Source organism: Rhineura floridana, chromosome 2 (assembly GCF_030035675.1).
Source record: "Rhineura floridana isolate rRhiFlo1 chromosome 2, rRhiFlo1.hap2, whole genome shotgun sequence".
Classification (NCBI taxonomy): domain Eukaryota; kingdom Metazoa; phylum Chordata; class Lepidosauria; order Squamata; family Rhineuridae; genus Rhineura; species Rhineura floridana.
This window is the reverse complement of record NC_084481.1, coordinates 153186293-153213295: the sequence shown is the minus strand read 5'-3', so window position 1 is coordinate 153213295 and position 27003 is coordinate 153186293. Positions and strand designations below refer to the sequence as shown.

At 42.3% G+C, this 27003-nt stretch overlaps 1 protein-coding gene across 2 annotated transcripts in view; it reads right to left on the bottom strand.

Moving 5' to 3' along the window:
* The window catches only part of CD82 (CD82 molecule), a 99141-nt gene that overhangs the window by 29162 nt on the left and 42976 nt on the right, over positions 1–27003 (bottom strand). For both annotated transcript variants that reach the window (XM_061610827.1, XM_061610828.1), the window contains exons 2-4: positions 17226–17306; positions 3496–3568; positions 241–365 (exon numbers count right to left, since the gene is read on the bottom strand). In XM_061610827.1, the coding sequence (XP_061466811.1) occupies positions 241–365; positions 3496–3568; positions 17226–17288 (261 nt within the window). In that variant the 5' untranslated portion in view covers positions 17289–17306. The remainder of the gene's footprint in view (positions 1–240; positions 366–3495; positions 3569–17225; positions 17307–27003) is intronic.

Below are 27003 nucleotides of genomic sequence, written 5' to 3'. Positions count from 1 at the left end.
GCCCCTTCTCTACAGTTGCCACCTGTTAAAGTTTGTAGGCCCTTTTCTGGATGGCCCAGTTTTCTGAGAAGCCAAGAATGTATCAATATATGTCTTGCCAGAGATCCTATGTGCTTCTCCATCAGCTGTAGTAGAGAGAGATTCCTATATGTCTTGGTCTGCAGTCCAATTGCAGCCCTCAGGCAGTACCAGTAAGAAGGAGAAAGTGACTTAAGACAGCATTTATCTGTTATCACTCACCAGCCCCAAGAGACAGCGAATCTCATTGACTGCTCCAATGCAGCCTAGGAACCCCATCAACATTGTGACGGTCCCAACTCCAATGAGAATGTATGCCCCAACCTTCAGTGAGTACAATGAGGACTCTGTAGGAACCAGGAGAGAAATACATAAAAAGTTAAGAAGGGTTATTCTAGCCTTGGTCAGGTTCAAGAGCTACATGATCCTTAGAGAGAGGTGGGGGAAACAGTTAATAGTTCTGGGCCCAGGTAATCAAAGCCCTGCGCTAAGGACAGCTGAATTCTCATACATGTCCAGGTTCTGGGAGAAGTAGAGCATTTTTGCAGTCATTCACCTTATTAAGTAAAATAGGAGTTGAGCCTGCAGCTGTTTTGGTTACAAAAGATAGACCCAGTGATAAAGCAGGAATGTATTCCTGCCAGGGATGGGGTGGAGAGATAGGATGCTAGATATTCAGAAAAAAACTGATTAACAATGCACGCCCCAAGAAACTGTTTTTGCATGGGAAAACAGAGACTAGCTGCTTGGTTTAGCCCTGCCTGGTGCTTTTGCCAAGGGTTCCACAGAGCCACCAGGCAAGATGAGTCACTGCTAGGCAACAGCATCCAAAGGTCCAGGGGATGTGGCTGCTTCTTAAGTTCTCTTGCTCACCAGCTCCATGGAGCTGCTGGGTAAGTGAAGAGTGTGCAAGACAGAGATCCACAAAGTGGGCAGGCAGAAGGAGGTGTTGGTGGTGGAGAAAGAGTTTCCCAATAGAAAATGATGACTAAACCAGCAAAGGGAAGACAAAGCAAGTTTATCTGGTCTCCTATCCTCCAGAGTCCAGTTTGCTACCTCAACAGGATCTTTTAAGGGGCATAGAAAATTGCAGAAGAGTAGAATTAGATTTTCGAGGATGCACATCTTAAATATGCGGCCACCAAATCCATTTATTCTTCCCCTCAGGAAATAGCTTTAAAAGGATGCAAAAGAGATTGCTTTGATGCAAAAAATGGTGGTGGTTTCAAGAACGCCCTATGGCATGGTGTGGGAGAGAGTCTGCATGTTGCATCCTACTGTGGGACCAAAGGACACAGCCACGTGCAGACACACAGTGAAGCACTTACTGCCTGCAGTTGCAAAAGAGGGGCAGCAACCTTCCACAGCCCCTCTACCCAAACTCAACATTTTCCAGCCCAAGCAGTGGAGCTGCAATAGCCATCTCCAGAACAAGCTCCATGGAGTCAGGAAGCCTGGGAGAGGGACCAACAGCAAGGATTACATTGTCGGATGTTTGTTTGTTTAAGGGCTCTACGTGTTCCTCTTATACAAGACATTGAAGACCTGCTCCCAACAACCGTAAATCTACTTGGAAATATTTTCAAGTTTCAGTAGGCATTGTCCACACATAGTTCCAAGCATATCTTCACAGCCGTAAGGCAGACTCACTGACCTAGTTCACACATGAACACTAAAGTATAGCTTACTATTACATGTCTGAGCCTTGATGGCAGCAGCTTCAATTTCAGAATTTTACCTAGCACTCCCTAGAGTCAGTGTGAAAACATGTTGCAATGGCAGTTGATTTGTTTGACAGACCCAACACTGCCACCTTCCCAACTTTATAGGCCAGGGTAGCCAACATGGTGTACCATAAAGACGGTCAAATGAGAGGGCGGGTTGGCTTGGAAATGCTAGAATGGTGTGTGTGAGCATTCAACCCGGGTAACCTGGAAGCTCAGGGAAGGTGCTCCTCACAAGCCTCCATGGAGTAGCTGCCCACGCAAGTAGATGGTGACCCAAAGGCATTGTTATGAGCCTTTTAAACAAGCCCAAGAGTGAGATGACCCTGGAGGAGCTGCAGAAACGGGAGGAGAAAGAGTTCAACATGGGAGCCCTTTCTGTCCTCACGCGGTCTGTCAAAAATGATACGCAGGTGCTCATCAACTGTCACAACAACAAAGAAGCTCCTTGGACATGTCAGGGTCTTTGACAGGCACTGCCAACATGGTGTTGGAAAATGTTGTTGGGACTCCAACTCCCATCAGCCCTAGTCAGCACAGACAATGGGCAGAGATGCTGGGAGCTGTAGTTCAAAGGTATCTGGAGGGGACCACGGTGGCAACTCTAGTACAGGCCTGGACAAAGCCTTGGACAAAAGAGTCTATAGTAGAAAGGCAGGGCCTGGCCTCAGCCTGTAGTCTGCATCATGTCTTGGATGTTGGAGGAAAGCTCCACAGACTTTGTTGGCACAAAGCTTACAGTTTATATTTCCTCTTGCGCCATCTTTTTTTCCAGTTTCTGGGAAAAAAGCCAGATAAGCACAAGAGAAAAAGGGAGGAAGGCCTCTCTGGCAGCACATTGGAATGCCCTGCTGTGTAAAGTTCCTTCCCAGACTCTGTTAAGGTTACCAAAGCCAAAAGGGGGGGACAAAAGAATTGAGAAAAGGGAGAGAAAAGGCTTCATGTGAAATCTCAAAGAAGGAAGCAGAAAAAAATACTGCATGCATGCAGTTAAGATTACAGCGGGTGAGGGGAAAGAGAACAGGGCTAAAAAAAAAAGGGCACACACTGAAGGCTCCAAGCCATTGGCAGCAAAAGCAGCCAGCAGGATCCGAGCTCTGTGGGCAAAAGCAGCAGGGACAACTCTTTTGAGCTGCCAGGCTCATGTAGTTATGAGTTTTGGTTATGAGACCACAGGGCAAAAACCAGGTCACAAGTCAAGTCTTCAACTGCTTCTGCAATCTAAAAATGGTTGCAAGCATATATTTTTTTAAAAAGGGAGGCAATAGCTTAGTTTAAAAGAAATCTTTTAGCACTTCCCTTTCTTGCAACTTCTCCCTTATTGGAAACACTGCAGCAATGACCCATATAATGAACAGTTAAAAATACAAGCATGGACAGGGAAATAACATGCATTGCGGAATATATATTTTTAAGCAAATGCTTTAGCTTTACAGTTTCCTTTTACTAAATTTGTCCCTCAGACTTTTCTTGAACTGAATCAAAGTTGCTATGCAGTGGAGAACTTTAAGGCAAATGTTCTCAATCTGACCTGATGTAGCTTTCCAAGAAAAAAAGCTGATTAGCTATAGAAGGAACTTCTAAATCTCGCAGGAAGCTAGATCTACTTTGGACAAAGATCTGAAGGTGGGTTGCTGTTCAGATAGGCTTCCCTTTGCAATTTAGTAAGTAGAATAGAGAGTTCTCTCTTTACAGGGAATGCTCTACAGATAAGATTCAGAAACAAATACAGAAATAAGAAAAGTTGTCTTACGTAGAACTGAGATGAAGCTATTTTTGTCAACCAGGATCCATATTCCGAAGCCCAGGATCACAGCACCCAAGATCTGGAAAACAAGTTTTGGTGATTGAAAAATTAGTGTACAAAATGTGTATTTTGTATGTCACTTTTACACTAGAAGAGTCTTCAGAAACACTTTACACAATAACACAAACATTCTCTAGTATAAAACTCTGTTTCTAAGATAAGATCATTCCTTATTCCAAGAGGCATCTAAGATGAAAGCCATCCTGTTTGTCCCCAGCACTTGGTTAACAAGTTTTACCTACTCCTATGTTAAGACGTTATTCCCTCCTATATATTCTTGAAATGTTATCTATGTCATCACCTAGTTTCCCTGACAATTAGTGTCCAGAAGTTGAACCTGCTAGATACAATCAACAGCCTACAGACAGTAGCTCAGAAGCCTTGCGCTATATGAAGACGTGGATCAAACTAGAGCAGGGGTGGGACATCTGTGGCCCTTCAGATGTTGCTGGACTACAACTCTCATTGTCCATCACCATAGTCCATTCTGGCTGGGGCTTATGGGAGTTGGAGTCCAACATCTGGATAACCAGGGTCCCCAACACTGAACTAGAATTCTTGTAAGTTCTTCATTCCTAAATAGTCTTAAGGTCTTGCAAGCACACAGTTAGGTTAGCTCATAGCGTATAAGCTAGGAAGGAGTTGTCAAGAACAGAACACAATCTACTTAAAACATAACACCAAGCATTTTAGTTTGCTTGGGGCATACAGTTAATTCAGAATAAAATGCAAATATCAGTATTATATAGTCCAGCATGGGTCAAGCAAAATGGGGGATGGGGGATGGAAAGAGCTTACGTGAGCATTCTCCCAACATTGAATTTAGCAGGACTTAAATATGCAGGGATCAAGCTGTCACCTATCAACTTTTGAAAATCTAATAAAAGGGCAAAAAATCTAAAAGGGAAGGCTACAAGTATAGCATTTATTAAGTGGAAAAAAGGATGACTCAAAACCTAGAAACCTGGACGCAGTTCCCACTGAAGTGGTACACCTGCACAAGTTTTATTACTTCAAACTGACTGTGGGGTCTGGCAAGACTGAATGCTTTCCATTAAAAAAAACCTAACTAAAATCACTCCACATGAAAAACTAAATGTCAGGGAGAACCTACACCACTTGCGGAGGAGCAATCAGTCAAGCAAGGCTCCACATGGGGTGTGAAGAAGGCAGCCCTGGCCTGACATGCCAATGACAAAAGAGCTGGAAGGCAGCTTTGTACATAAGCTTGCCATACAACTCAGCCCACAGGTTAAGGATGAAGATGATCCCCATAATAATTTCTGTTGCTAACATGCCACCAAAAAACCAGTTAGCCTGATTATAGCAAAGAGCACAATAGGACTAGTGTCTTGCCTTAAACAGAAATAATACAAGGAAACAGCTGAATGAGGGCTTGTATCAGACTCTTTATGCATGATCACACTTTAGAAAAAAAAACAGGAAGCCAATTCTGCTCTGTAGCCTCCTGTGATCAACACGCAGGGTAAAAATTTGCCTACAAAACAGAATCAAGTGAAGCCACAAGACATGCAACGTTCATATGGCAGCAAAACCTGTGGCACAGAGCCATTACTTGGCAAGTGAAGTGCAAACACATTGCAGTCCAACAGCGTTCCATCAGTGCCAGATGACAGCCCTCATCATCCGGAGATAGCACAGATCAGAATAGGACAGTTATTGTAGAGCCAAAATCCAGATTTGGTCCAACTAATCATAAAGCCTACCTGGGGCAAGGAGAATAGGTCTAGACAAATATCAATAAAGACCTCTGTCATAGCTGAGCTCAAATAGCTGGGGGAGGCAAGTCCCTGCCCTAAGCACAACAGGATTAGGGAACCTCAGGCCCAGGAGCCAAATCTATCAAGTCTATTTGGTCCTCAGGACACTCTCCAGGATATGCCCCTGCCAGCCACTCCCATTATTTCCAGACCACACCCCTTATCAGCCCTGCTTTGTACCTTCCTTGAGTGTTTTTGCCTGACTGGAATATATCCTTGAATTCTTATATTATCTCTTGCTTGCCTGCATGGAGGATAGAGGTGTGTGTGAGAGAGTGGGTGTAGAAGCTAGCCAACAGCACAAAGGCAACATGTAGATTCGTTGTTCCACCCACTTTTGCCTCTGGCCCCCAGGAGGTTGCCCAGAAGGGAATGTGGCTCTCAATTGTGTTCCCATCCCTGTTCCACAACTAGAATTTCCAAATTATTTTATTACAAGATGAAACTGCCACATACAGGACTTTGGTGCTCTGGTTCTCTTATTCCAAGTCAGCAGTAGACTAAAAAAAAAAATCAGCTGGGAATTTGTATGCATAGCAAACATTGTATGGCTAATCAACAGCAGAACTTTAATCAAGGACTGTCCGCTCCAATCCTGATAAACTGTTCCTGGAATCCAGGGTGGTGACACCAAAAGCAAGCAAAGGCTCTAGCACTCACCAGGATACTGCAGTATTCCATGGGAGATCCAAGATAATCAGTTACTCGGAAGTTGAGGACCACTTAAGCTTTCGCCATCCCTCTTGTTCCAAAGAGAGGGATGCCGATATTCCCAGGACTGTCAAATTTCAATGGAGGGATGCTCAAGTCCAATCATTCACCAGAAAATCCAAGTACAATACAAGTGTGAGCTTGCTACAGCTGACATTTGAGCAGTGACCCTGGAGCATCAGCTAAATTGGCTGTTGCTGACAAAAGCCAGAACTCCTGCTGAGTTGCATACCTGGATGGCTATTCGTTGCCAAGCAAGAGAGTCAACTTCTTTTGCACCATGTCGTCCTATTAGAACAACCACATTTGGCAGGAGTGTGAGAGCTGCAACAAGATGTAACAGTGTGGAGTGCTCTTGTTTAGTTTCCAGACACTCCATTCCATTTCCCCTCCCTGCCAGCGTTCCTTTCCCCCCCCTTCTCCTCCAACTATCAACCAGAATTTTGTGCCAGCTGGGCATGTTCAGTCCTTATTGAGCTGTTTTTAGGATTTCCCGTGCTTTAGGATTTTTTAATACACACACATATATACAAACACACACACACCCCTCTGCAACCTTCGCAGTTTCCTCAGGCAAGTTTATGCCACCCTGTTTTGCATGAATGTTGCCATATTAGCTACAAAAGGACTGCCACTTGGGAACTGAGTTTGCTATTAGTAGGTGATTTAAAGCTTTAAAAAAAATGTTTTAAATGATGTTTTCTTTTAATATGTTTTTAAAGATGTTGTGTTTTAACATATTTTAAAGTCTGTTTTTATGATGTTTTAGAGTGTTTTTAGTCTTTTGTTTGCTGCCCTGGGCTCCTACTGGAAGGAAGGGTGGGATATAAATCTAATAAACAAACAAATACATACATAAAATAACAGCAAAGGCCTAGATTTTGATTGGAGTTGGGAAGAAAGTGTCACCCCTAGCAGGGCTGGCAAGATTTCTTTGTAATCTCTCCAGAGGACTTTGTTGATAGGCAGTATAGAAATGTCATAGACATTCTAAACAGAAATCCAGCATAGGAACAAGCAGCAGCAAGTCAGTCCATGCCCTTGCCCTCTTCCAAAAGGCGGGGCAGTTTGTGCAGTTGCACACCTACATTCAGACACCCCAATAAATTTGAGATTGTGTACTAAAAAAACCAGCTACCAGCTTCTACGGAAAGAAAATGGGCAAAGGGTCTTAACAGTGAATGAATAAAAGTGGGGCAAATTCAGTACTGGGAGGTGGAGTGCGACAATTGCTCCAACTTTGCCATTGTCCAGAACAATTACAGGAAGTGGTGTAAATTAAATATAAGCTTGTGTGTGAAAGCTCAAAATAATAAGAGTACAGCCTTAGGGGAGGGGAGAATTCACATGTTCTTGGCGTAGAATATACCATCTCAGTATTTGACAAAACTGCAGAAGCCCTGAACAGCTCTGATGTTCAAGGACAGCAGCATGCTTCTTCAGAAAAAAAATCCATCTTCAGTAAATAGTATTTTCTTGTTTGGCAAGCAGTCAACACAAAATCCATTGTCAACTATCAGCAAAGTAGTTTTAAGTAGACATTTTACACCTTCTAGCCTACAGTGATGGACTCCAATTAAGTGCTACCAAGCACCAAACTTAGGAGATTTTTTTTGAAAAGTTTGCAGTTGTCAGCATCTCTTAAAGACAGGTGCAAGGACCCTTCAGGACTTGGGCCTGAAGCAGAACAAGCTAATCTTTCATCATTAGGGTTCCTGAACACTTAGCAGTTCTGTAAGAAAGTAGAAAACCTTCTGGCAAATCCTCCAGAGTCTATTACTGGTGCCTGAGCTCAATCCCAGAAAATGTGAAATATTATTTATTTATTTATTAAACTTAATTAAATATGCTTTGGAGCATGTGCAGAACTCTTTATACTTATAATTGAGACTTCCATAGCAAGCTTGAAAATAAATTGCTATTATAGTAACCTTGTTACAATAAACAAAAATAAAACCATGTAATAGTACATAGCATGCAAACCTATTTGTTGGCTAGAGACCAGCCATTCAAAACCTCCTCCAGAACATTGGTGTTTTGAGAATAGTCTGATATACAGAATGTTTATTATACCAGATTATGTGAAACAGATTTTATTCTGTCATGACCTCATGTCAGTCATGAAGGGATCATTAAAATTGTCAGAAGAAAAGCAGACTTTTGTCCTGCTGGCTCAGTACTGATGCTGCAAAATCAGAAGAACAGAAAGCTAGACAACTTGAGAAGTGACAGGCCGATTCAAAGAACAGTCAAGATTGTTTACCTGCCTCCAAGGGACCTGTGGGAAAGATGAGATTTCCGTGAAACTGAGGCTGGAGCTCAACAGTGATAACATGGCACAATCAAATGGGCTTTCCCGTCTTTAGTCACAGCAGTGAGAAGCCTGAGGATTAGCATTATCTGGGCATAATTAATTTAGCTCTCATTGCCAATTGAGACATTGTGACAGCAGTCTTGTTTTCTTTTTAAGATATATCTGAATCTCAGCAGGAACACCTGTTCCATAGTCTTAGAGCTGGCTAATGCATTAAGGCTACCAGGTAGCTGCTGTTTACATAGTGAGAAGTTTGGAGCAGCTCACCGCACAATGCAATTTCACAGAGCTTGGAAGTAACTAGTTACAAGTAACAAATTACTTGTAATTTATTACTTTTTTGAGTAACGAGTGGGTAACTTCATTACATTTTGCTAGTAATAGAACAAGTAGTAACTTCATTACTTTTGAGGAGTAATTGCAATGTTTCCAGCATTACTTTTGTGCATTATACTTTGGGGGGGGAGCAGGGGGAGTCTTCTGCTCCTCTGATTTGTGAATAAAAATCATGCACTTCAAATTGAGCTTCTGGGCAGCACTGTTCTTCCTTCATGCTCTATGGGTGCTTAAGGAGGCTACGAGGGAGGAGGTGGAGAGCGAGACGGCGTGGAGAAAACAATTGTTTAAAAATTGACAGGAGTGGAAAGGGAAAAGAGCTGGAGGCAATATATATACGTATTCAAAAAAATTCTGTGTTGGGGTATCATTGCTGGGGGTGGGGTGAGGGGATGTGAGATTCTGTTATGCCATTCTGTTAATCTTACAGATAAAAACAATTATTCTACTACCCTCTGTGTGTTTGTGTGTGCTTATTTTTAATGTTGTTTTAGGCTGCTTAAATGTGCAGCAGCCAAGGCCAGCACCTTGCAGGCAATTTTTTTTAAAAGTAACTAAAATGTAATTGTAGCAATTAAAAGTAAAGGAATCAGTTACTTTCAGAGCAATTGTAACAGTAATTACTACTTCTTGGAGCCATGTAACTGTAACTGTAATGTATTACTTTTTAAAAGTAATTTTCCAAGCTCTGCAATTTCATTTCATAACAACACTTAAGTTCAAAAGGGAGCGCTTGTGCCAGCACTCATAAAAACTGAATTGCACTAATAGCTTAGAAAGGGACCCTGTGAGCATCCTATTATAAAAATCACAAAGTATACCATAGAAAATAGGTTATGTGGCCTGTCATTTATGCATGGGATTGTGCTCCAGGTTCCCAAAGAGTCTGATGCCATAGAACTGCAGAAAAAGCAGGTTTTCCCCCTGGGACAAGCAGTAGTGTCACTGTGGAAGCAAGCTGGGGCAGGGGGAGTCTTAAAGAACAGCTGCTTCCTGTCACCTGTGGCCTAGCCAAACGAAGACCAGCAAAGCCCCTCAGAAAGGCCTAGTGGAAAATAATTCCTACCCCCCTGGCCTCCCTCTCTCTGCCATTTGCTTCCCTGTTCAGCCAGCCATCTCCCTCAAGAGAGACTTTCCACTTCTTTCTGTGCAAAATGTGGGAAAATACTTTGCTGCTCAGATCTGGATTTATTCAGCCTAGCAGCTTGGATCCTCCCCCTATCAGCTCAGAGCCATCCCATCCGGGCTCCAAGAACATACTTGGCTTCACTAGCTAGAGAGGGGGAAGGGGAGGGGTACATCGAAACACTGCAATCAGAGGAAGACTGAAAAATATCCACTTTGCTGAAGTGCTGTGGCAACGAGGAGACAAGCAGGGTTACTGTAGGGCAAAGCTTTTCCACAGGCCATTGTAGATGCATAGATTCTCTTCCCCCCTGCTCTGATTAAATTCCCCTTAGTGCCTCTCACCCTTTGTCTTCTCTGAAAAAGTTGCTATAGAGACAGTTAACCTGTCCTGTTGACAGAGCCAGATCAATTCACCTGAAACCTCAAATCAAGGCTAATTCACACTTTATGCAGCATGTTTGTCACACATAGGCATATATAAAAAACATTGTAAAACATGGCACAGTGATGCATAAATGTATATATCTGTATGAATACATCTATCATCATGTGAAGTGTGAATCATCTGCTCTTCCTAAAGTAGGAAATAGGGAATGCACAATTACTCCTCCCAACCACCCTCTTCAACTACATTCAGGGCTTACTATGCAATTCAGAAGGTACATGATCATTGGCAACCTTTGTGTCCTACTTTTTCTCCCCAATAAGACACTTGGCATCAATCATGGTGCACACCATTTTCACACCATCTGCTAGTAGATGCCAATGAAGCACAGCAGGAATGGGGAAATGCAATGTTGCATTTAGTATCACAGAGATTGTTTAACTGAGCATTACTAGGGACACAGTGTGGTGCAGTGGTTAAGGTGTTGGACTATGACCTGGGAGACCAGGATTCAAATCCCCACACAGCCATGAAGTTCACTGGGTGACCTTGGGCCAGTCACTGCCTCTCAGCCTCAGAGGAAGGCAATGGTAAATCCCCTCTGAATACCGCTTACCATGAAAACCCTATTCATAGTGTTGTCATAAGTTGGGATCGACTTGAAGGCAGTCCATACTGTATACTACTGGGGACACAAGGCAGTGGCCTGGATCCCCCTTAAACCTGTGGTGTGATCTCCCAAATAGCTCCAAATGCCTTAATATTCACACTGGAATGTCCTCCATCACTGGGAGTCAGCCACCAACATTACTGCTCAAACACCGGTTGCACGTACTCCAGCAATGCTAGAATCCAAGTGCCCAAGAGTGCAGATAAGGTTACCTAGTCTAATAAAATAATTTTCTTATATGCCAGCCAATTCAAATTATTGAATTAGAACTCAGAGAAAGGAGTAAATACATATGACCAGCCTTAGATTTTCCAAGCAGGACAGATGCTCAGACAATACACTATATAAGTTATAGGACCTAAAAGAAGCGTATTATTATATTGCACAACATTTTCAAATAGTGACCACTGAAGAAAACCTGATAGAGGTCAAAACGCGTATGGTCTTTTGCTAGGTTGTCCTCAGTTTTGTTTTTGTTATTAGAATTTTTGGTGAAGCTGGTATATACACACACAAACAATTGTGGATGTTATGTAAACCTTTCATCTTTACACACTATGAGATATGTTACATTATGAAGACATTTCTTTATGTTTTAAGTATCTTTTATAGTTATAACTATTAAACAATACATACGTGTGTGCGTCTGTGTGTATGGGTATATATATATATATATATATATATAAAATACCCGAGTTAGCACATTATTTTGCCCCATTCTTTTATTTTCAGTTTTTGTAGAGGTTGGGTTTGGATTCTTAGGTTATACATTTGCTTTAACACCAATGGGTCAGTAACTGCAAATACTTTCCAAGCCAACACATGTTGCCTCCAATAGTAAAAAACAAACGGAATACTCTGTTGTAGAGCCAATGTAAAGCAATAATGCTATGGAATAATAGGTAGCAAATTGTACCATATGGTTCTAGCTGTGCTGTCCATCTTTCCATCCATAATTTTGAAGATTAAATCAGATTGGTATTCAGTGAGTTCTGAATCTTTACCTGGGAGTTTAAAGACCTACCCCTACCCCACTGTAGCACTGGATCTTTAAGAGTCTTCTTCTCAATGCTAAAAACCATCCATGACCTTTGGTCCCTAGCAGATTTGATTGGAATGCTGATTGCTTGGATATGGAAACAAAGCATACAGAACCAGGGGGGACCTAGTGAAGAAAGCAAATTGAAAACCAGTTCCAGATGTGTCATCTGGGCAAGCTTTCCTGCTTGCAATTTCTACATGGCACATGGTGAAAGAGTGGCAGAGGGAGAGGAACTCATAGTCATAACTTTAGAAACCAAGAATCTCATTTTACTCAGTGATGATTTACAGGAGTTTAAAAAAGAAAAAATAGAGCTTATAAAAAGGGCGTTGCAGTTTGTATCACTGACCATTGCTTTGCAGGTTAGAAAATGGTGACGAAAAGCAGACAGGCAAGTGACATTCAAATGCCAGGAGGAAATATGCACACGTTCCACATGCATTTGGCACTCAACATCTTGTTGTATCCCTTCCCATGAATCTTTTCACTGCTGCTTCCTTGTTAAGATCTGAAGCCACCCTAAACAGGTACAAGCATCAAGGAAATATACAGCTTAATCTTCAGAAGAAACACAAGGTGATGGTTTCTTTCAAAATTGATCGGGGGGGGGGCTGCCTAACAATACATGGTAACTACTAGAGCTCTTGCAAGCGTCTCATGGCAAGATTTTTGTCTGGTATAGCCTACTTTTATTCTGAACCCTAGAGGAAAGAAAATAAGGAATGAAGATGACCTCATGAATGAGACAAAGGGGTATGTTCCACAGGACTTCTCTCCACAGTGTGGTTCAAAAAATGTGTCTAACTGCCAGGGCTACCTAAGTGCTTTGCTGAATTGGATAAGGCCAAAACTTGTTACGCTACCCACAACCCCTTTACTCCAAACCAGATAAGGCAGCACCAAACAAAAGGTCTTTAGGAGAAGCCCATGTGGAAACTTACAGCCCACACCCTATTGTCTTCTTCTTTTCAAACAAGTCTGGACTAGATGCCTTAAACAAGAGTAACTGTGATACTCTGAAGCAGATCAATTTAGAGGAAGGTTGGGGATTCCAATTATCTTCTGTTTATAGCTGCACCAGCTTAAAAGACTTGGCAGATGCAACAGCATCTAGAACTAGACCAGTTTCCTTAAGATAAGTTTAATTCTGTTACCAAAGAGTAACACCAAGGTGTTAAACATTGCAGGTAGAAGTTTGAGAATAAGAAGTCCATGTATACAAAGGGATGAGTGTTTTGAGTTTATAACCTCAGTTCCTTTCTATACAACATTTCCTCAAAGGTGAGAGGTTTCCAAATAGTAGTGTCACAGGTCAATCACAAATAGAAAGCATTCAAGAAGAAACTTATCACAGTTCACTGTCAGTCTGGAATTAACTCCAAATTGAGAGATTATACCCCTTGAATATATTTGCCCAGCACTAAATGAATTCTCCCAATTAAAACAAATCACTTTTGGAGTACTTTGAATAATCTTTAAAATATTGTTACAAGATGAAGTGTGCATGGAACACAAGAGAAACTACAGGAGATGTGCTATCTTCAACACTATGGGCTTTCAAACACAAGATTTGGCAAATTAGGAGGAGATGTGGATCATGTCAATTCATTATTGGAAGTTACAGACATAATTCTTCAAGTCTTCCAAGTAGTAGCTCCTGAAATTGACAGCCTGCTGAATCATCAGGATCCAGTATAGCCAATACCGGCCATTCTTATTTCTACAGTTCTTACAAATGCCAGATTCTTCATATATAAAAAAAACCCAGGCGTAAATTATAAACAAGACACCAGAGAAAATAGAAGAATGGAACAGTAACGTGGGAGATGTCCATATCAATTAGGAAAAAGATTCTGCAAAGTAAGTTCGATAAATGGAACACAGTGCGGCCCACTGATAAACTAAAGATAGATAAGGTTTGGCTAAATGAGAAGAGTATCAGTTATTTATTTATTTATATCCCACCCATTGAAAGGAGGATCTTGTCAGAGTTGATTTCCTTGACCTTGGCTATAAACATCCTTCAAAAGTTATTTAATACAATATAGACAATTTTCAGTCAATTCATTTATAAAAGAAAACCCCAAAATATAGAGCAAACAGCACAATAACAGATCAGCAGATGCAGTGGTCTCAAATATGATATTGCCATGCACGTGTATTAACTGCATTATGGTCTCGATGGATGACAGGTTATGAAGCTAGGGAAAGAGCTCGCTGTCAAACAATTATACATTAGCACATCATTGAGAAAATGGCTGTTAATGGGGGGGAGATTAAAAGGATAGTTTATAAATCTGAAGGGAAAAGGTGTTATACTGAAGTGGGGAGGAGGGATAGAGACATTAGCCCCAAATATATTCTACCATTTCATCTGTGATATATAAGGAAAAGGTTTTACAGTGGCTATAACTGTTAGCAATTTTTCTGACTAGATATTAGATAGTGATTTGTTTAATGCATACGACTTAACGTTGAATACCGTAAGAATTTAAAGACAATCCTACTCCCACCCCTGTTAATCTACAAGATCAGGAATATGGTTTATAAGAGTACAAGGGAAGGAAACCAGTAAGGTTGGAAAATATATTGATCAAGCTACAATTGAGTCAAGATCCATTTCTAAGATATGTGCAGAGTCCTGTGTTGAAAGAGAGAAAATGCTAACAATTACCTAGCAATTGGACTATTATTTTGCAAAAAAAAAAAAAAAGCTGGCAGTGACACTGTACCAAACATCCTTCTATTTCTTTGAACATGGCCATTAAAGAGAATTTCTATAAAGTTATGTATTCATAGTATTACACAGCTAAGGGGATTAAAAGAATATGGTTTAAATGAAAAGTTGGCAGCATGGCACCCATACTGTGTCAGTGATATAAATTAATCCATGGGTTTAATGCATGGTTGGTAGTCATGTAGTGAGATTAAGTTTGTGGATGATTGCAGTTTAAAGAGAATAGTCCAAATGTCCAGCCAAAACCCCTTGATGAACCAGCTTAGTGTTTCTACACTTGCTTTATCACAAAACAAACAGAAAAGTAAAAGTTTGCTAGTTTGTCAAGGGGATTTTATCTAGCTTTATCTAGTTTACGGCCATGATTATGTTCAACAGTATTAAGATTCAAGTTAATGTAATGGGCAAAATTGATTTTAAACACAGGAAAATTAGGTGGGCCCTAATTTAAAATCAACTAAATCTAAAAAGATTATAAATATACTCATAATTTTACTTTAGAAACCCATCTGACACTAGAGATACTCTTAGCAGAATGGAAGGGGAAGTAATTAATATGCTTAAAGTGATAACTGTAACAGGGCTCAACTGACCATGCAAAAGGTTAGGATACAATGACTGCAAGAACACTACTTCTTCAGCTAGAAGGAGACCTGCTGCTTATCTTGGCACCGATTTGTTGAATCCTTCAACAGAGACACTGACCCACAGAAAAATCCATTCAACGACGCACCGATTACAGCCACACATATTGTGGCTGGGGGTACCCATCAAACTGCAATTATTGCAGAGAACAGCCAAGGCCTCGGTTAAAAACTGGCTAGCCAGTCTCTGGGTTCAGCTTGTCTCAAACAGGGAGCACACAACACCCCAAAGCACTTAATGGAATCACACCACAGAATTAGAGAACCAGTGTGGTGTAGTGGTCAGAGTGCTGGGATAGGACCTGAGACACCAGGATTCAAATCTCCACTCTGCCATGAAGCTTTCTGGGTGACCTTGGGCCAGTCACAGTTTCTCAGCCTAACCTACCTCACAGGGTTGTTGTGAGGATAAAATGGAGAGGGAGGAGAACCATATGCATCACCTTGAACTCTTTGGAGGAAAGGTGGGATATAAATGAAATAAATAAATATCGGCCTCTCTCTTTTTTTTTTAGCATTTGCTGCTACTACACACACATATAGATCAAGGCAGCCTTTTATTACATCCAAGGAGGATTGCACAATGAAATAAGAAGTTTCAATGAGAACACAGGATTCAAACTGATTATAATAAAGCCAAGAACCTTTGCAGGAGGGACATAAATGTTTGGTCAGTGACAGGAATCTTGCTTGCGGGTACCTACTTAGCTAGTCCAATTTGAGGTATGTCAATAGTCTGCAAACTCTATTCAGCACAAAAATGTGTGTACATGGTTATTTGGGTTGAGAACTGCTTGAGAAAATGGCACTGCTTTGATAATGCATTCTCTTTGACCAACAAGTAGCACACATTTTAAAAGTTGTCATCATAATACAAAAGTGAACCGATATTTATAGACCATCTGAGTAGGCTTGTATGTTGGCTTGCTGAAAGACTTGGGTTAAGTAAGCAGATGTCCTATACAGAAATGCCTTGATGGGGAAAAAAAAAGCACCAACTCATGCCCATGTCCAAATTCTCTCTCCCCCCTGCCCCCCCAGCTTCATAATCTTCAGCATCCCCAGTTCTCCCATTGACTAATACCCATTATAGGTTTTTCCTTCATTTATTCATAAAGCATTACACATATTCAATCAGTGGCTGCCTTCTACTATCTATTGCTCTGGTAACCTGCAGGTTGGATTACCGCAATGCCCTTGAAGAGGATTCAGACACTGCAGCTTGTACATAATGCACTGGTACTGCTGCTCAGAACCCTATAATATCAGTTCTGAAGAGTTTTCACTTGCTGTCCATAGACTACCAAGCCCAATTCGAGGTTTTAGTGCTCAGGTAAACAGCCCTGAAGACCCAGGTTAGCAGAAGGAGCACCTATTGGCATCATCCTGCTTGCACATTAAGATCTGCTTTTCATTATCAAATCAGTCCTGAAGTGCGTTAGCTCAGGATAGGGGCTTCTTCTTCCTCCAGCTGTGGAATGGTCTCCCCCTCACCCTTCCCTGAGGAGCACCTGGCTCTGACACTGTTCAGCTTTCAACTGAAAACCAGTTTTTCTCCAGGCCTTTGGTGGGAATCAGGTCTGAGATACCGAGATACCTGCTATTGTTATAGCAATCAGATTGAGTGATTCAATTACATGATGATTTTATTGTTTTGTGTGAATTTTATGTTTTTGTAACTGATTGGGGCTGGCTAATGTCAACTGCAATGAAGGGCAGTATATAAATCTTATTAATAACCAAAATTAGCCTATGGCAATGGAGGTTGGGATGTCTCTGAAGAGAGGGAGAACAGTCTCTATAAAAACAGTGCTTGTTATACCGACATTCCTATGTTACACATCAGTCCTGCTATCAGGCTATAGTTGCTCCAACCCACACTCAACTTAAAAAAACAGATTACTCAGATTCTAAATCCAAATACTTACAAAGAAGAGGAGGTTGAAGAGGAAAAGGAAGTACTTTGTGACTTTCAGGCAGCCAGATCCCATCTTCACTTTCTACAGAACCTGGGTGGAAAACAGACAGCCATATGAGTGTAACGGTCACCACTCCTGAGGTCAGGAACTCTGAAGAGAGCTTTTATCCAGAATCTTTCCTCCCACACTATCCCCTCAGAAAGTAAAACACTTCAACAGATTATTTCTCTTAAGAGACCATTTTCTTACTGGAAAATATATTCACTAATAGGCAAAAAAACCTTGCAGTTTAAGAACATACCTATAGCCCACAGATATTTCTATCAAACTTTAAAAAGCAGGGAAATTGGGCAGCTATAGTGAATGCACCAGGGGAGCAGGAGACCTGACCTCCTCTCTGAGATATTGTACTGCCCTACAAATTTGTCAAAATGCAAACACAATTTGGGTTGGTCTTTCACAGTCCAATCCACTTTCTGTGTAGCTTGGAAGAATTTGGTAACGTGTGCCTCTGAGCATATGGTGAATGGTGGCAATACCTGCAATCAGCCCAAATAATAGAAAAAAGACATGTGCTGTGTTTTAGCAGGGAGGAAGCAACATTATTAAGACAGTTGATATAGTTCAGATGGTCACTTTAAATATGTCTGATTTACTTTGCCATTTTAGTGAGGTTTCCTATAGGAAATCATTTTCTTTTGTTTCTTTTTCTGTGAATATATGAAGTATAGCAACACTTTGCAAAATTTACACTAAAAAGATTCCAAACATAATTGTAGAATAATGGCACTGACTTCTGCAGAATAGTCTCCAGTGGACCTCAGGAGTGTCTCAATTTGCAAAAGATAAAACGGTGGGAGGTGAAATATATTCTAGCAAAATTCTAGGTGTGCTCTATGTTTTTAATTGACCATGCCCACCTTGCCTTAAATGAAGTGGTTTAAACATAGCAAGCTGAAAACATGCACTTCCAGGATAAAATCTTTAGCATCCGCCAGGACTTAGACTCCAGTGTTATAGCAGGTGAATCAAGTGAGGTATCTGTGGAAAGGGTGACCATCCATCCAGGTATAAGGCAAGCTTGCTTGCAGAAAAGCAGTAACTGGATGCCCCTATGTTAGACACATCTGGAAGCACCCAATATAGGGTCTTCGAGATCCAGATGATATGGTACTTCACAGAGCATACATCCTACTGCTTACATGAGCCCAAAGAAAAAAATAGCAGCAATATCTAGAAAACTAAATTTGATAAATCACAAGCCACCAGCCTATGAAACAGCAACATATATATCTCACCTCAGTGTATGATTCTGGTGTATAAAACTTCTGAATGACAAGATCACTCAAGATTATTTTGCAGAGCTACCCATAATGAGCAGAGGGAAACTGAGAGTTCTGAAGAAATCAGATATAGAGGACAGTCTACTTTAACACCTGAATTCCAATCAAACAAACTAAGTGCACATATTTTTTAAAAGACACAAGAAATATTTAAGCACTGGGTGTGCAATCCAAAAAGAAGGATTATGTGTGCTGCAAAGACAAGAATGGCTTGGGAATGTTACGCTTTGGACAGAAGTCCAGGAAGAGAATACTACTATGTATTATTCTGGCCTACCAGGCTTTACCATCACCAATATGCTTTGGAACACTTGAGTGTGCAGAATGAGACAGCTTTTTAAGAGATGGCAGCATTAATGGCCTGGGAATGTACAAAAGTATCCAATGTCAATATTTTTGGGTGGAGGTAAAAGGGACACAAAAACTGAGAAATTGTGTACATAACTCACCTAGTCTCCTATTTGAAACTTTCACTTTCTTCAATGAGTTGTTGCCTCCTTCAGCACAGGAAGTAAGGTGACATTTCCCATAAAATCTATTGTTGAGCAACTAGCATTTGACAACATCCTTAATGGTCTAATCTGACAATGCTACAGGAAATATGCACAACACAGACTTAAGAGCAGCCAACTCTTTTAAAACACACAGATCTGCTCAGAGCTTCCTTGTGCTGGACTGCATTCAGCAAAGGGCAACAGAAAAAAGCACGTTATTCTGCTCCAATCTAAACCCTACTTTTAAGCTTATTCGGATATTTAGGTCAGGACTGAGATCAGGAAGGAACTGGAGCATAATTCTAATTGGATAGCTCTCTTGCCAACCAGCAACAATTTTCCAAAATATATCAGCTTTCTTGAGTGAGCAAAGAGAAGCAACTTCAGTTAGAAAGGACGTTAGAGAAAGGAAGTAAGAGAGCCTCACACAAGTCTGCCAAAAGTCCCCTTTTACTCAGCAGGGTATTAAGAAGTTCACCTCAGCACCTGGGAACAAAGGAAGCCACTTTATACCTGCTCAAACTATTTGCGCATCTAACCCATTATCATTTACTCTTGATGGGTGGTAGATATCCAGGGTCTCATCCCCATCACCTCTTACCCAAATCTGTTTAAGTAGGTGCCCTCTAGATGCCAGAGGATCAAGTCTGGAATGTAAGAACAGGAACTACCACTGAGCAACAGTCACTCCTGCTTGAAATGCAGGGCAAGATAGTGCCTTATCTGTACCAGGCAACCATTCTTAAAAAGCTAGGGAAATACCTGCGCTGTGGGGCAGGAATGGATGGCAGGACGCTTTGTGAGCAGCATTCAACTGAATAACTGTGCAAGCACAATGGGACTTTCCCCCCCTCCTTCCCCCATGTCATCCTCAAATTTGCTTTGGAGGGTTGGGGAAAACCCCAGAACAAATTTAGGTGGTGTGCTGGGGAAGGAGAGGGGGAGAATGTTCCATCACACAAAGCAAAATCCTTGCACTGACACAGAATGTTTGCCTTAGTGCCACAATGAATGCAACCCTGAATTCATAAGCCACAAAGTTACTCCCACATATACCCATATCATTACAGGGTACGCCATGACAGCAAGAGCACCCAAGAGCCAACCCTTGCTCACACATTTGCCTAAACTATTCTATTCACATAATCATCAATGACACAGCCATGATTGTGCAACCATGTTACAAGAGCTATAGTTACACGCATGGTAGATATATGAATGTCACCTGGCATCAGCCATTCCACAGGAAAAGATGGGAAGCAGGACCATTCCACTGGCTCCATTGAGAGACCAGAGGAAAGGCAGAGGGGGGAAGGAGGGCAGGTTTGATCATTTGCATGCTTATTGAGTTCACTGGGATTTATTCCTGTGCAATCATGCTTAGGATAGGTGGAACTGACCATGGAGGAGGAGAAGAAGGGAGGGAGGGCTGGAGTGGCAAGGGAGGAGGAAGGTGGAGGAGAGGAGAGGGGAAGGGAAGGAGAGAGGGTGAAGGATAGGAGAGAGGAGAGGAGAAAGGCAGGTCTGATCATTTGCATGCTTATTGAGTTCAATAGGATTTATGCCTGTGCAATCATGCTTTGAACAGGTAAAAGTGACCATGGAAGAGGAGAAGGGGGGACAGGAGAGGGAGGGAGGGGATAGGAGGGAGGAGGAGGGGAGGACAGGTTTGATCATTTGCATGCTTTTTGAGTTCAATGGGATTTACTCCTGCACAATCATTCTTAGGATAGGTGAATCTGACTTAGGGGAGGAGGGAGAAAGGAAGGAAGGGGGAGGGGATGAGATTGGGTGGTCTGGCACTGGGCAGAGGGAAAGCCCCTTCCCTTTCCAAAAGGAAAACACTGTGAATAGTATCATTGTTTTTCAGGGTTTCCCCCACCTTTTTATTCTACAGCAAACACATGTAATCTCCCATCAAATTTAAATCAAGGCTGTCACTGGCCACATCCATGCCAGACCTTTATTTCACTTTAGACAGTCCTGGCTTCCCCCAAATAATCCTGGGAAGCGTAGTTTGTGAAGGGTGCTGAGAGGTGCTAGGAGATGCCCTATTCTCTTCCAGTGGACAGAGTGGTTCAACAGCGAGCCCTTCTTCTGGGGATTGTAGCTCTGTGACAGGAATAGGGTGTCTCCTAACAAGTCTCAGTACCCTTCACAAACTACACTTCCCAGCATTCTTTGGGGGAAGCCAGGACTGTCTAAAGTAAAATCAATGTGTGGCATGGGTGTGGCCACCTGATTAGCCAAGCCAAACAGCTGTGAGTCTGGCTTTTAGAACACTGACAGTTGGTTCTTACTGAGCATGCTTGATGTTATAATAGACTCCAATACTAAATTTCTTAAATTAAACAAATGCATTGCTGATTTTTAACTTTTAAACTGCAGAAGATGAAGATCAGAGTATGGGGCAAGATCAGTAACAGGGTTACAGGTACTCTGTGAACATAGCTGATTTTTAATTAATTTCAACAAATTATGAGACCACTGACAGAAAAAAGTCCAAAAGGGGTCTGGATTCCCCCCTCTTATTTTACACTTTGAATTCTCAATTCTCTCTGACCGTTGTGTGTATCGCCATGAAAACCAAGAGGGTAGTTAAGCAAGCGTTTCTGAGTTCAGGACTATAATTTTTTAAGGTTTTGTTTTGAAATGTGCTTTTGGGAAGCAGCAGAATGGCATGGGGGTATTTACAATTTAACATTGCGGAATGTGAAAATCCATGCAAGCTATAGTATACAGCCACTCTCATAGCTTTATAATTTCAAAAAAGCTCAGCAGGTTGGCTGGGGTCCACATACTGCAGCTGAAATGCATTTATTTATTTAATTATTATTGCATTTATATCCCACCTTTACTCCAAGTTGCTCAATATGGTACACATGGTGTCCCCCCCTTCCATTTTATCCTTACACCAACCCTGTGAGATAGATCAGGCTGAGAGACTGTGTCTGGTCCAAGGTCACCCAGTGGGCCTCATCCAAGAAGATAAATAAAAGGGAAAGGAAGCACAACTTGGGTAACTTGTTTTTCCCAGTAAAACAAAAAATCTGTTGCAGTTATCTACTTAGTGCTACCAAGGGAGTGCTATTTATTATACAGCCACAAGAGTGGCTGTATACTATAGTCAGGAGGGATTTTTCGCATTCTACCATGTTAAATGAAAATACCCCCCACACCCCTTTCTGGTGCTTTGTATAGTCCCAATTCAAAGCAAAAACTTACAAGTCTTATACTGTTGGATTCAGAATCGCTTGCTCTACAACTCTGGAAGTTTTCTTGGTGATACACAGACCCCCACGGAGAATTCACAGGTTAAAGTGAAAAACGGGAGGAAAAAACTAGAAGCTGTTTGGACTTTTTTCTTGAGAAATTCTCATAATCTGTTGAAATTCATTAAAAATCAGAGATGACTGTAAGGTATCCCTAATCAAATCCCTGAGCTTGCCCCAAACACAGTACTTCATCTGTAGTAGGTTTAAATTTAAAAAACGGCATAGTTTATTTTTAATTAATAGATAAAAAAATGCATTACCGTGGATGATAACGTACCGCATGCGCAGTAAATCCCATTGAGTTCAGTGGGGCTTACTCCCAGGTAAGTGGAGTGGAGCATGTGTGTGCTAGCAATGACCTTCAGGGAAGGAAGGAGAAAAATCGTCTACTCAGAAGTAAATCCCATTGAGTTCAGTCGGGCTTACTCCCAGGTAAGTGGAGCAGAGCTTCTGTATGCTTGCAATGATTTTGAAGGGAAGGAGAAAAAAGTCTACTCAGAAGTAAATCACACTGAGTTCAGTGGGGCTTTCTCCCAGGTAAGTGGAGTGCCTAAAAATGTGAGAGACTTGTCAGCAAACTAGAGCTAGGAGTGAACTGTTTAAATTGTTGACTCTTTTTTTAAAAAAAAGTTTGTTTTACAAATTTAAATGGAGTTAAAGCCTCTTGTGGGCTCAGTCAAGTGAAAACTGCTATTTTGAGAGAGGGGCAGAAGAGAGAGAAGGGGGAAAGATTCTGAGGGCTCGCACTGTAATTCTAAAAATGTCTACTCAGAAGTAAATTTCACTTACTCAATGGGGCTTGTTGTTATGTGCCTTCAAGTCACTGACCTCCAACAGCATCTGTCATGAACCATCCTGTTCAGATCTTGTAAATTCAGGTCTGTGCCTTCCTTTATGGAATCAATCCATCTCTTTTTTGGCCTTCCTCTTTTTGTACACTCCCTTCTGTTTTTCCCAGCATTATTGTCTTTTCTAGTGAATCGTGTCTTCTCATTATATGTCCAAAGTATGATAACCTTAGTTTCATCATTTTAGCTTCTAGTGACAGTTCTGGTTTAATTTGTTCTAACACCCAATTAATTTTTACAAAATTAAGTTTGATTACATTCACAGTACAATCCTAACCCCAAACCAAGTCTAAAGTAAATCTGATTCAGTTCGGTGGGACTTAGTCCCAGGTAAGAAGCATTAGGATTCCAGCCCCTTAAAAGAAACAGTTGGGGGGGGCAGAGAAAAGGAGGAGAGTTTGCCTATGTGTCTGTTCATGTTGTTGTGTTGGACTGCCTTCAAGCTGATCCCGACTTATGGCGACCCCATGAATAGGGTTTTCATGGTAAGCAGTATTCAGAGGGGGTTTACCATTGCCTTCCTCTGAGACTGAGAGGCAGTTACTGGCCCAAGGTCACCCAGTGAGCTTCATGTCTGTGTGGGGATTCGAACCCTGGTCTCCCAGGGTCAGAAGTGAGTCCCACTGAGCTCAGTGGAACTTACTCCCAGGTAAGTAGGGTTGGGATAGGATTGCAGTATCATTTTGAGGGGAATGTAGGAAGAGGTGAAAGAACAACAGAGAGGTAATGAAGAGAGGAAAGGCTTGCGGGGGGGGGGCTAAGACTGAAGCAGAACTTGTGTGGCCCCTGTGGGCTGAGACAAGTGAAAATTGCTATCTTGAGAGAAGGTGGGAGAATGTACCAGTAATCTAGTAAAGGGGATGGGGAGAAAGATTTAGGAATCTGAAGTTACAGTGCAGTCCTAACCATGTTTAATCAGAAGTAAGTTCCGCTGAGTTTATTGCAGCTTACTCCTGAAGTGAAATTGAACATAGAATTACAGCCTTTAACGTCTAAATTCAGTCCTTTCCTTTAAATACTAGGTGATTTATCAATAAATATTATAAAATTTATATCTGTTAAATGTTCAGTGTGTCATCATGTGACTCTTATTGTTGCTTGTTAAATACCTGCTCTTCAGGATAGTGCCACAAATAGATTCCAAAAAGTCTGCTTTAAACTTGCTCCAAACCCTCTGTGGCATGTAATGAATGTATTTATTTATTTATTTATTTATTTTCATTTCATTTATAGACCGCCCATAGCTAGTAGCTCTCTGGGCGGTGTACAAAACAGATTAAAATACAATATTACAATAAAATCAATAACAAATATCAACACAATTTAAAATGAAAAGCATTAGACATAAAACATTAACATTAAAATTAAAATTAAAATGCCTGGGAGCATAGCCAGGTCTTAACCTGGCGCCTAAATGAAAGTACCGTAGGCGCCAGGCATATCTCTTCAGGTAAGCTGTTCCACAATTCGGGGGCCACTACAGAAAAGGCCTAGATCTAGTAACAATCCTCCGGGCGTCCTGATGAGATGGTACCCGGAGGAGGGCCTTAGATACTGAACGAAGTGAATGGGTAGGTTCATAGCGGGAGAGGCGTTCCACAAGGTATTGTGGTCCCACACCGTGTAAGGCTTTATAGGTCAAAACCAGCACCTTGAATCTGGCTCGGAAACAAATAGGTAGCCAGTGCAAACGGGCCAGGACAGGTGTTATATCCGCGGACCGATTGGTCCTCATCAATAGCCTAGCTGCCGCATTTTGCACTAGCTGAAGTTTCTGAACTGTCTTCAAGGGCAGCCCTACGTAGAGTGCATTACAGTAATCCAATCTAGAAGTTACCAGAGCGTGAACAACAGAAGCGAGATCGTCACTGTCCAGATAGGGGCATAGTTGGGCTACTAAACGAAGATGGTAAAACGCATTCCGTGCCACCGAGGCCACTTGAGCCTCAAGCGACAAGGAAGGGTCAAAAAGGACCCCCAAACTACGAACCTGTTCCTTCAAGGGGAGTGTAACCCCATCTAGAACAGGATGAACATCCACCATCTGGGCAGGGAAAGAGCTCACCAACAGTGTCTCAGTCTTGTCTGGATTGAGTTTCAGTTTATTAGCTCTCATCCAGTCCATTATCGCGGTCAGGCAACGGTTCAGCACATCAACAGCCTCACCTGAAGAAGGTGAAAAGGAGAAATAGAGCTGCGTGTCATCAGCGTACTGATGGCAACGCACTCCAAAACTCCTGATGACGGCACCCAGAGGCTGCATGTAGATGTTAAAAAGCATGGGGGACAAAACCGACCCCTGAGGGACTCCACAATGGAGAGTCCAGGGTGTCGAGCAATGTTCCCCAAGCACTACCTTCTGGGGACGATCCGCCAAGTAGGAGCAGAACCACTGCCAAGCAGTGCCCCCAACTCCCAACTCCGCGAGCCTCCCCAGAAGGATACCATGGTCGATGGTATCAAACGCTGCTGAGAGATCAAGGAGAATCAACAGAGTCACACTCCCCCTGTCCCTCTCCCGACAAAGGTTATCATACAGGGCGACCAAGGCTGTTTCAGTGCCAAATCCGGACCTAAAACCAGATTGAAACGGATCCAGATAATCGGTTTCATCCAAGAGCGCCTGGAGCTGGCCAGCGACCACCCGCTCTACAACCTTGCCCAAAAAAGGGACATTTGCCACCGGTCTATAGTTGTTCAGAACATCTGGGTCCAAAGAAGGTTTCTTTAACAGAGGTCTCACTACTGCCTCCTTGAGACTACCAGGGACTACTCCCTCTCTCAAGGAGGCATTTATCACCTCTTTGGCCCGGCCAGTGGTTTCAGACCTGCCAGCCTTCACCAGCCAAGATGGGCAGGGGTCCAGAGCAGACGTGGTCGCCCGCACCATTCCAAGCACCTTGTCCACTTCCTCGAGCTGCACCAACTGAAATTCATCCAATAATAAAGGACAAGGCTGCGTTCTGGACACCTCAATGGATTCATCTGTCATAACATCAGAGTCTAAGTCCCGACGGATGCATGCGATCTTGTCCTGGAAGTGCTCCGCAAATTCATTGCAGCGGGCTTCCGATGTTTCTTTAGTATCATGAGAGCCAGAGTGTAACAGCCCTCGTACTACCCTAAACAGCTCCACTGGGCGGCAAAGAGATGATCTAATAGTGGCAGCAAAATAAGACTTTTTCGACGCCTAACCGCTTTTATGTACAACTTAGTGGAAGCTCTTACCAAAGCATGACTACATCCGTCAGGAGTTTGCCTCCACCTGCACTCTAGCCTTCTTCTCTCTTGCTTCATCACTCTCAGCTCCGGGGTATACCACGGTGCTGTATGAGTTCTGCACCGAAGGGGGCACGCAGGAGCGATCATGTCAATGGCCCGGGTCATCTCCGTGTTCCACAGGTCAACCAGGGCCTCGACAGGAGCGCCAGTGCTATCAGCCGGAAAAACTCCCAGAGCCGTCTGGAAAGCAACAGGATCCATAAGCCTCCGGGAGCGGACCAACTTAATAGGTCCCCCACCTCTGCAGAGGGAAAGGGCTGTCGTGAGTCTAAAACTCAGCAAGCGGTGATCTGTCCATGACAACGGAGTAGATGAAAGATACCCCACCCTCAGATCACCATCTCCATGACCAGTGGCGAAGATCAAATCAAGAGTATGTCCTGATACATGCATCGGGCCAGTAACAATTTGAGACAGCCCCATGGTTGTCATGGAGGTCATGAAGTCCTGAGCCGCCCCGAACAAGACAGTCTCGGCATGGATGTTGAAATCCCCCAGTACTACAAGTCTGGGGGACCTCAACAATACCTCCGAGACTATCTCCG